This window comes from Marmota monax, unplaced genomic scaffold (assembly GCF_021218885.2).
Source record: "Marmota monax isolate L192 unplaced genomic scaffold, Marmota_monax_Labrador192_F-V1.1 WCK01_AAM20220418_F8-fsc00160, whole genome shotgun sequence".
In the NCBI taxonomy this organism is placed as follows: Eukaryota; Metazoa; Chordata; class Mammalia; order Rodentia; family Sciuridae; genus Marmota; species Marmota monax.
The window spans coordinates 218,601-230,231 of NW_026694183.1; the positions used below are offsets into that span (position 1 = coordinate 218,601).

At 42.4% G+C, this 11,631-nt stretch overlaps 1 protein-coding gene across 1 annotated transcript; it reads right to left on the reverse strand.

The window, feature by feature from the left end:
* Window positions 1-354: 354 nt before the first annotated feature.
* LOC124107766 (vomeronasal type-1 receptor 4-like) lies at window positions 355-6,716 on the reverse strand. Its single transcript, XM_046465973.1, has 2 exons — window positions 5,841-6,716; window positions 355-420 (listed from the first exon to the last, which is right to left on the reverse strand). Exons 1-2 carry the CDS (start codon window positions 6,714-6,716, stop codon window positions 355-357), a joined length of 942 nt encoding a protein of 313 aa, XP_046321929.1.
* Window positions 6,717-11,631: the final 4,915 nt, after the last annotated feature.

Consider the following 11,631-nt stretch of genomic DNA (forward strand, 5'->3'; position numbering starts at 1 on the left):
TGCTCTTTACATTCCTTCCGTGTCCCCATAGCCCTCCAGGACAGCATTTCACCCATGTGGCATTTGAGTGTGCTCTGGTGTTTGCTGATGATGGGGGGTGGTGAGAGAGCTGACCTGAGCTGAGGTCTGCTTGAGTTCCTCTGTGAGAGCAAATGGAAGTCCTATGGGTTAGGTGATGTGCGGGGGCTCGTGGCTGGGCACTGTGGGGAGTACAGTAATAGGGACATGGATGTGGAAGAAAGGGCACATGGGCTACAGGGGCTGGTGCATCTTGAGTGCAGTGGGGGGTTTAAGGAACCAAAGAGCAAAGTGTGCACAGAAATTAAGGGGATGAGACAGTTGGGGTCTCAGATCCTATGGGTGCAGCAGTCCTGGGGACAAAGGATACAGTGGGGAGGCGGAGACCATGAGCTCAAGTGTCTGAAAGACAGAGGTGGAAAACTTTAAGGACAGTTAAAATCCCCAGGGATAAAAGACCCAAGGGAAAAAGTGCATTTAAATCATCCCTTCATTTAAAGACTATTTGGATGGAAAGACAAACACACAGACACATGGACAGAAGAACTGCAGAAATCTTCCCCATGTACAGCTGCAAAGGCAGGTGGGCCACACAGGAGATGCTCTCAGACATCAGGTAGCAGTCAGTGGGATGGCTTCAGTGAGGAGGTGGGATTGTCAGGGCTCCCAGGCGCTGTGTGCAGTGACTGGTTGGAATAATTTCATGGGCTCAGGAATTGAGGGACCGTGCCTAGTTGTCTGCACCTAGCTCTTGGGAAATTTGGTCAGTTGACTAATAGCCATGTGCGTGAGAGCCCAGATAGAGATACTGTTTAAATGTGGACTTAATCAGTTGCTCAAGTAAAGAAAATGTTTATCGTCTAGCCAGAGTCTCAAAAGTGTGTCAAGGGCTGGGATTGTGGTCCACTGGTAGAGCCCTTGCCTGGCATGCATATGGCACTGACACCACGTTAAAAAGCAGATAAATATGCAAAAATATTGTGTCCATCTACAACTAAAATTTATTTTTTTTAAAAAAATTGTGTCAAGCTGGGCACGGTGGCACCGAATTATCATCTTAGTGACTAGGGAAGGTAAGGGAGGGTGATCCCAAATTCAAATCGAGCCTCAGCAAAGTGAAGTGCTAAGCAACTCAGTGAGACCCTGTGTCTATATAAAAGACAAAACACAGGGCTGAGTATGTGGCTCAGTAGTCACATGCCCCTGAGCAATACTTAAGTACCACCCCCCCCCAAAAAAAAGAAAAAAAGTGTGTCAAAAAGTTTAAAATGTGTGTGTGTGTGTGTGTGTGTGTGTGTTTATGTCTGTTGATAAATTGAGGTCCTGGGAGTTGTTAGAAGTACAGTAGAGAAGCTGAGGGTGGAGACAGGAGCCAAGACCTGAGTTTGAAGGATTATGGGACAAGGAGGCATAATGGTAGCTCTTGGTGACTCAGGGAGGTTGGGAAGACTGTTGGGCTGAACAGAGTGAAGGCCCCAGAGGAAAAGTGCAGGAGCAGATGGGGATATAGTATAGTATCCCACAAAAGGTTTGTGGCTGAGATTTCCAAGGAGGGCCATAGGGGTCATGGATACTGGGTTGAGGTCATTTGAATGAGCATGGATATTGATCCCCGTGGAGGAAGTCACAGAGGTGAGAGAAGGTGAAGAAAGTGTGTTAGTCCTTTTTTTCTGTGACAAACACTAGAGGAAAACTCCTTAAGTAGGAAAGATGTCTTAGGCTCATGGATTTAGGCTGTGGTTGTGTTCCTCCACTGCTTGTATCTAAGGTGAGAACACATGGAGACACAGGGATCCAGGTGCCTGTCACCAGCTCACAAGGAAGAGCAGGCTCACCACCAGTAGGACCCCATCCTCCCATTTCTAATCACCTCTGTCCTTACCCAGGTCAGATAATGTCACTTTCTGCTGTACATTGAGAAGTAGGGCTTAAGACTTTTCAATATACGAATTTGGGGAGTACAGAATTCAAGCCATGTTGCAAATTGGTGCAGCCACTACACAAAGTGATATGGAGATTCCTCAAAAAACTTGTAATGGAACCACCATTTGATCCAGCTATCCCACTCCTCAGTTTACACTCAAAGGACTTAAAATCAGCATACTATAGTAATGCAGCCACATCAATGTTTATAGCATCTCACTTCACAAGATCTAAACTATGGAACTAATCTAGGTGCCCTTCAACAGATGAATGGGTAAAAAATTGTGGTATATATACACAATGGAATATTACTCAGGATTAAAGGAGAAGGAAATTATGGCATTTGCCAATAAATGGATGGAGTTGGAGAATACTATGCTAAGCAAGATAAGCCAATCCCCAAAACAAAGGCCAAATGTTTTCTATGATATGTGAATGCTAATTCACAATAAGGGGATCCGACTTGGGAAGAAAATAGTTACTTCTTTAAAAAAAGAATATTTTTAAGTTATACATGAGCACATTATCTTTATTTTGTTTGTTTATTTTTATGTGGTGCTGAGGATGAAACCCAGTGCCTTATATGCACAAGGCAAGCACCACTGAGCACAACCTCAGCACTAGAGTTCCTTTTGATTATATAGAGGGGTGTGAAGGGAGGAGAGGAGGTGTGATAGGAAGGATAGTAGAAAAAAAATCAGGCATTATTACCTTATGTTAATATATGCCCGCATGACTGATGTGATTCTGCAACACGCAGAAAGAGAAAAATGAGAAACTATTCTCTATTTATGTATATCAAAGTGCATAAATGCATTCTACTGTAATGTATAACCAATTATAACATATAAAAAACAAAAAAATGGATTCAAGCTATGAAACAATGTATATGTATACATATAAAATTCAAAAGGCATATTTTCAAATTGTAGCTGTGTGTTTGCAATATAAGAAGAAAGCTGCCTAGAGAATTGGAAGGAAAGGGATTTTTTTTCTTTCACAGGCAAATGTTAAACCTTCCATCCCATGTTCCACCCTCTTCCATTAATGCAACTCATTCTGTGTTGGCTAAGAAGTTGACAATTTAGTCCACACAGACAGACATGTACATCAGTGTTTATAGCAGCTTCATCCTAAGGAAACAACAGAGGAAGAAACCCTCAAGGAGGTCTTCAACAGGCTCCTGGAGCAATTTCTGTGGTTGTCCAGACTAGAGGATATCATCCAGTGGTGAAGAGCAATGAGCTATCCTGCCATTGAAACACAAGGAGGAACCTAAAACTGCAGGTTTCTAAATGCACGAAGGCAATCTAAAAGGCCACCCTGCAGAACTCTTCTCTATGGGCAATTACAGACACCCCATGAGAGGGTCAGTGGGTGTCAGAGGACTGCAGAAGGGAAGGATGGACGGTAAAGCACGGTGGATTTTTAGGGCCCTGAAACTTCAGTAGGATATGGCAAAGATGGGTCCATAACACACATTTTTCCAATTTTATATGCAGTTACAACAAAGAGTGAACTCCAAAGTAAGCAATGGACTTCAGCTCAGAATAATCTACACACAGTTTGATGCTGTAACACAGATCACACATATTCCAGATGTCACAGTTATGGAGACTATGTGCAGGGAGTAGGGGTATATTGAACTCTAGCATATGCTCGATCGTTCTTTAAATACAGATTGCTTTAAAAGCTGAAGTATTAACGTAAAGATGTATAATGCATCAAAACCAAATGGCTCTTACCTTGGAAGTGAAAGGTACATTCACTATTGATAAGGAGTATCATTCAGTACACTAAGTGACTAAAGGAGCAAAACCTCTTCAGGGCATGAACAGATGACTAGGAGCATTGGACAGCACTCCAACTGCATTCATGATAAAAGTGCTTAGCAGGTGCTGTAATGGGCACTTCCCTGATAACATTGTTAACCACTACCCTGTGTGCCCCCCCCCCAAAAAAAAAACATCATCACACATCCCTACATCCCTTAGCAGCTCCAGGACTGCCAGGATCAGCATCCTGCAGAGCTTTGGCCACAGAGCAAATGCCAGTCCAAGACAAAGCCACCTCCCAGCTGCAATGGACCTGTGCAGTACAGCAGTAGTCACCGACCAGCACAACCCTAACTTAGATGTCAGGACAGGTGGACAGTGAGTCCACACAAGTGTATCTGCCCTCCAGGGACAGCCTGAAGTGACACAGGAAACGTATTTTCCACTGTGTGCCACTAGTTGACCTGTGGGAATGGGTGTCCTGATCCTCATGCTGGTACTCAGGAATATTTGGCCCTGGGAAGATGTGGCAGTTTGCCCTGAGATGACAGTAAATGGTCCCCACTGGACTGTCATTCAAACAGTACTGCTCTGAGCTCAGTTCTCCACCTAGGGGACCTGCTCTGACCTTTCCTGTGTCCCTACCTGCACCAGCAACTCCATTATTTACAAATGAATTGGTTCTCATATGAACACAAACCCGCCCCAATACATAAAGGTATTGTGATTTAGAGAGGGGTTAGTGCTGCATTTTAAGATTGAAGGTGAGGCCAGGAGTGGTGGTGTATGCCTGTAAACCCAGTGGCAGCTGAGGCAGGAGGATCCCAAGTTCAAAGCCAGTCTCAGCAACTTATCAAGGCCTTCAGCAACTCAGTGAGACACTGTGTAAAACTTTTACAAAGTAACTAAGTTCTACGGACGTGGCTCTGGGTTTAAGTGCCACTGAGTCCAATTCCCAGAATATAGGGGGGAAAAGGGTAGGTGAGGATGTGACCATTTATCTATTATATGTAAAAATATCTGTGTATTTTTTTAACAAAATGTGGAAGCGTGAAGTTATACTGCTACTGTTATGTAGAGCCCAGAAGGAGAGGTTTGATTCCTTCATGAGGAACTAGGCCTTTCCTCCTGGAGGTAGGCAGGCAGAAGGGGTGCTTTGCTCCAGGCAGCTCCCCTTTCTCCCGCCAACCACAGTCTGGGCTGTGTGGAGTGGCCCAGGTGGATGCTGCACAGGAAAGGAGTTTGCATCCCACCCAAGGATCCCTACACACAGGAAAACAAACCCTTTCAGGAGAATTCTGAATAAGCCTGCCTGTTCCTTGTCCCTGAGAAATATTATCTTCATTTCATTGTGCAGAAAAAAAAACTTTCCCCTTTATTCCAGAATTTGATGCTAAATCTGTCCTTCCAAGCTCTGTTTTCACAACTAGTCAAAAATTAACAGTTTGGAACAAACTTTCTTGGAAGCTATAAACTTACTGATCATAGTAAGAAGAATTATCCATGAACAAGGTGCACTACTCATTTCTCCACTGCATTTACTCCAGAGAAAATTTCCAGGAGTGCAGCACTTGGTCGACTAGTGATTCAACTGACCTGGAAGGACTGAAGAACTCATCCATTCCATGTGCCTCCAGGAACAGGAACTAGGATGGCTGTCTACATCATGCTGTGCATAGGGTGAGGACCACCAGCTCTGTTCCCCTCCACCACAACTATGTGGGTCCCACAGTCAGCCAGCTAAGGACTCCAGTGCTCTTTAGGGTTTTCAATAGAAAGACAAGTGACACTTCCATCCATTTTTCTGTTGATGTTTTGAGTGTAAATACTTAAACATTTGTGTAAAAATATGCAACTGATGTAATTTTGATACAATTAGGCAGTTTTTAATTGTATTTGGAACTGGCAATGAAGACCAGGATTGCTTTGCTCCTGAGCTTCATCTACAGCATTTCTTGTTTATTATTCTTGAGATAGGGATTACATTGTCGAGGCTGGCCTTTCATTTGTGATCCTCCTCTCTGGGTCTCCCAAGATTTGGAGAAAATAGATTTTTCCACAGTACTCAGCAGGATTTGTTAAATTTTTTATGCAGACAAAGCAGAGTCTGGATAGTTTGGATACCGTGAATTCATGGGTCATGAGAAGAAAGGGGCTGACAGTGGGAAAACACAGTGAAATTAGGTCATTAATGTTCACCTCCCACCAAACGTGGTTTGAAAACAGAGCAATATAAAGACTTAATAGGGAGGAGAGGGTGTGGAAAGTCACAAAGGTTCCCACCAGGACAAGGATTCTCTGGGTGGCTCTGGACTCAGGGCAAGATCTGGGGGAAACTTTGATGCTATGAATGTGCTGAACCCTCTGCTTGTGCCTGTACAGAAGGAGAACCATGGAGCCACTGGACCAGATTATGAGCACGGAAAAGACAACCTCAGGAAATACAAACAATGCTGCATATAATGAATCTGTGAATTTTTCACGACCTACAGTAAAACAGTACCCATAATCCCTTTTCTCTGTTGTGTTTACACTGTTCCATTTGCTGTGTATATAGAGAGGAAAAATGGAATTCACCACCATGTACAGGATCCAGCAGAGGGAAATGGAGAAGCCAATGTACTTGGGAGCTTTTCCTTTGAGATCCTTCCAACAGGAGTTCATGGGGCTGATGGTGATGTTCTGGAAGATGCTCAAGAGGCAGGTGATGAAAATGGACACACTCCTGCCCACCCGCTGAATATACAAAATAACATGGCATCCAGAAATACTGAAGAAGTATCTCAGCCCAAAAGCAATCATTGTGTGGGGAATTCCTCTAGCGAGAATGACCAAAGAGTTGGCTACCATAAGGTGCCCAAGAATCAAATCTGTGGACCTTAATGTGCACCCACTGCAGGAAAGCACCAAATGATGATAAAGTACAGAGAAATTTCCCAGAATTCCAACAGCATTCTGTGATAAAAGCATCAGTCCTATTGCCACATTTGTGGGGCCCATTCCGTAATTCAAAACATTGTCCTTTATATTATGGCAAGAATGGTTCCCCTCAGAAAAATGACTCCTTAATAATAGCTGTGCCCAAGTATCGTGGTGAGCACCTTCCCTACTACCTGCAGAGCTGAGGAAGAATGATCACTGAAACCCACAAGTTTGAATCCAGCCTGAGCTACATAGTGTTATCCCCATCTTAAAATAGTTTTTGACACCAAGATTAATTTTCATTGAAAGTACTTGTGGGATTAAAAAGACATCAAGATGTACATGTTGATGGGGAGAATTAACAATGTACTTTATAGGAAAATAAGAATTGATGAGGTGATGCTAAATTGGGAGGAGCAATAAAAAATGAGACCGAATGCTTAGGAAGAATTTAGCATGTACTATTTCAGAATGAACTGATATATTGTAGTCATGTTGGATAAAGAACCTCAGTCACTATCCACACCATTCAATAAATCAGGTCTCGGTGGATTTCTGACCTAAAGTTTAAAGATCAGTCATGGCCATTTTTTTTATAATAACAAAAACTATTTCTATGGTTTTAGAAAACAAAACACATATTAAACAGTACAAACACATCAATTTTTACATGTCTGTGTTTTATGCTTGTGACTGTTCACTGTGCTCTCTCCTCAGCTTCCTTTTTTACATCCAAAGTCACAATAGTTTTAAAGCATAATATTTATTCTGAAAATGGACCACTGGACTTTCTATTGCTCATATTGTTATTTTAGGAATAAAAGAATAGTGTAATATATAAGTGAACTATTAGGAAATATACTTTGTTCCTAAACAATGGAACATGACAAATTAGTTTAAAATAAAAATGAAGTCCTCACCGATTTCAGGCTAAAAGTGTCTGTGCATTGATAGATACATTGGTGAAACTCTTAGTAATGAAACAGTATTTGTGGAGGACATTTCAATACAAGAGATGCATCAGTAGAAGTTGGAGGCTATGAATTCTACCACTTTGCATGAATTGAAATAAAAAGAAAAATATCCTGAGATTATGATAAGTATTGTAACATTACTACACAGGAAAAGTTCTCATCATTATAATGTTACAGTCTGTATGTCCAGCAGGGAGAGAATTCTAGCCACAGCCATCCCAGCAGACGGATTCAGAGGAGACACAATTCCTATCTGCACTAGGTGGATTGTAATGTAGAGTTGGAAAAAACAGCTTTTATTCCAGAAACAGTCCCAGGTCTGGGCTTCTGCACAAGAGGAGGTGGTCCTTACATTTCCATCCTCATCTTCACTATAGGCAGGAATGGCTTAAACCCACAGCCATTGTAGCAGTTCAAATATGTTCTATGATTTTCTAAAGTAACAAGAAACGCAGATTAGTTGCTAACTAGAGACCTTCAACACCTTCCAAATCAGAACTCTCTTAATGAATTTTTTCTTCACCTAAAAACGTCTTCAGTAATAATTTTGTTATAACTTTAGGAGCCACAAGGAGTTGGCACCAAGTCAGGGGACACTCTCTTTTACTACTGCGATCATAGTGAAAGAATTATTCCTCTTTTGTCTGCCTTCCCACCAAATCTCTTTCTACCCCAGAATTTGTTTATTTCCTCTGCAGACTTTAGCAGAATTTTGATCAATTTTCTTGCTATCTCTTCTGAAACAAAAGACTGATATTGAAAATACTCACTGTGCTTCTTGTGTGCAAGGTGCTGGGCTCAGTGTGAGGTCCTGACAGCCAGCATGGAGGGAGGGAGGCAGCTGGGCCCTGAGATAAAGGTCTGTGCTCCTGTGACCTCACTTCCCCTCAGGGCTGCAATTATCACTTCACCTGGAGAGACAATGACAGTGCAGGCCTGGGGAGCCCAGGACAAGGCTGAAAAACTTTCTCCACACTTGCTAATTACTAATGCAATTATGAGTTCCTTGTTAGTAACTTCAGAACAAGTGTTGAAGAGTTTGGGAGAGGCTGCTGCTGTTCCATAATTCATGGGGGCTAACAGAGGAAATAGTGAGGTGTGATCCATGAGGGACATACAGAGGGTTTGTGCATCTCACTGGACTCCAGGCTTCCCTGACTAATTACCCCAAATCTTACTAATTCTGCCTCTTTTCCCCTCTTTCTCCATTCCCATCTTCTTTGGGGAGAGGCTGGGACTTGGATCCACGCCTATCTGGTAGCCCTGTCTCCTCATCTCAGGCAGGCTGGTGTATGGAGAGTGCAGACCACACCCAGGGTGAGTGCTCCTGATTGTGACATCTGATGGTGTCATTACTTCCATGTCTTGGAGATGGAGCTTGTCACCAGGAAGGAGAGTAACCAACAGGATGGGATACTTGCAGCATGTGCTGAAGGGCACAGTGTGGAAACATTAGGGCTTGGAGTCTTGGGGACAGGGTACATGTTCCCCAGCACTGGAAAAGACCTGAGTTGCACTTATGAGGACTTGGGTGTCCTGTAACCAGATCCCAGGGGAGACATACATGAAGATCTCATCCATTATTTTTCATGGAGTCTTGAAGGGGCCAGTGCCTCTTGGAGGTATCCAAAGATGACCTGCTTAACCAGAACTGCATGAAGCACTTGGCTCTGTGGTATAGCAGCAGTTGATATAAAAGGCAGAGTTCTAGAAGACATAAGCTGATCATAAACAGCAGATTGCAGAGCAGAAGTGAGATATCCAGCAAATGTGTGTAATCCATAGGGTCAATTCTAGCTTTCAAACCTGCAGGAGAGAATAGAACACTTGGAGTTCCTGGAGTGGGTGGAATCCCTGAAGCCAGCCACAGTGACCTGCTGGGCAGGATGATCTGGAACTCTGGGCTGCCTGCCAGGATTTGGATCAATCAGTCCTTGGTGGAGTGTGTCAGTCTGGCCTCTATTGTCAAAGGGCTAAAAATATCCAGGAACATGCTGGTCCCAGTGTCTGGCCAAACTAGAGACAAGCCAGATGAACTGGCCCTACTGTGAGAACTACATGGCCTCATGCATCCCTGGTAAGCAGGTCATGGTCCTGATGTTAATTTTGAGATATTTGGAGCTGAAATGACCCCATTGTGACAGTTGTAACTTTACCCATCCATAGTAGTTTGAATGGACTGATCCGTTGGAACTGTAGTCAGGTGTGGGGTCACTGGGGGAGACATGTCACTGGGTGTGAGCACTGGAAGAGGGCATCTTTCCTTGTGGCTTCTTCCTGTCTTCCCATTCTGCTTCCTGTCTGCCTTGAGGGGAGCAGGTACCCTCTACCATGCCATCTCCCCAAGATGCTCTTCCTCACCTTGGGCCCAGAAGAATGACATGAGCCTTCTGAGACCATGAGCCCAAAAAACTTTCCTCCTCTAGGTAATCCTTGTTGGGTGCCTTTGTCACAGCAATGTAAAGCTTCCTAAAGCGGCCTGCATATAATTTGGGTCACTTTATCTTTTGCAGATCAAGAGGTTCTATGTATCTTTTCTTCAAGAATGGACTATTGGCTATTCCCTAATGAGAAATAAGGACAAGTGGTAACTGTTTAGACTTTATAGCTCTATTGGTTTCCCTTAGTACTACAATGACATTCTGCCAAAGATCTCAAGACTTGGCTTGCCCTTTGTCCCTGGTTCTGGATTCTGAGCTTGAAAAATATCTGTACATACAAAAGAAATAAAAATGTCAAAATTCACTAAAACATCAAAATCCAAATGCACCTTTATTTTAAAAATGTGCACATGTATTGAATATATAAACATACATGTGTCTGTGCATACATATCACTTGGATTTTGTTTATTATGCATCAAATATTCTAGAAAATTATATGTAATATGAATTTATATTTAAACACCTATTTCAACAATGGCAAATCCTTTGGCATAAAATCTGCTTTCTGTTGTTTTATTTCTCATTTGTTGATTCATTTTTAAAATTATATGCCTGTATTTCATATGTATGCCTGCTTTTATGCCTGTGTTAGCTAATGAATATGATATATTCATATTGGCTAATGAATATGATATATTAAATATGGAAAACATTGGTCAAATATTCTCATTATGACACTAGTTCTATACAATTGGTATATTTCTAGATCCAGTTTTCAATCAAAAAATCAAAATGTGAACAAAGAATGTGTGATACTGACCATTCAAAGATGAATAAAAAATAAAGTAATAAAAACCATCCATGATGAAGGTGGTTTTGTGTCCCTAACAGATTAGACAATAAGATAACAAATAACCCAATCAACAAATGGGCCAAGGACCTGAACAGACACTTCTCAGAGGAGGACATACAATCAATCAACAAGTACATGAAAAAATGCTCACCATCTCTAGCAGTCAGAGAAATGCAAATCAAAACCACCCTAAGATACCATCTCACTCCAGTAAGATTGGCAGCCATTATGAAGTCAAACAACAACAAGTGCTGGCGAGGATGTGGCGAAAAGGGTACTCTTGTACATTGCTGGTGGGACTGCAAACTGGTGTAGCCAATTTGGAAAGCAGTATGGAGATTTCTGGGAAAGCTGGGAATGGAACCACCATTTGACCCAGCTATTGCCCTTCTCGGACTATTTCCTGAAGACCTTAAAAGAGCGTACTACAGGGATACTGCCACATCGATGTTCACAGCAGCACAATTCACAATGGAGTGTGACTGTGGAACCAACCCAGATGCCCTTCAATAGATGAATGGATAAAAAAAATGTGGCATTTATACACCATGGAGCATTACACAGCACTAAAAAATGACAAAATCATAGAATTTGCAGGGAAATGGATGTCACTAGAGCAGATTATGCTTAGTGAAGCTAGCCAATCCCTAAAAAACAAATACCAAATGTCTTCTTTGATATAATGAGAGCAACTAAGAACAGAACAGGGAGGAAGAGCAGGAAGAAAAGATTAACATTAAACAGAGACATGAGGTGGGAGGCAAAGGGAGAGAAAAGGGAAAT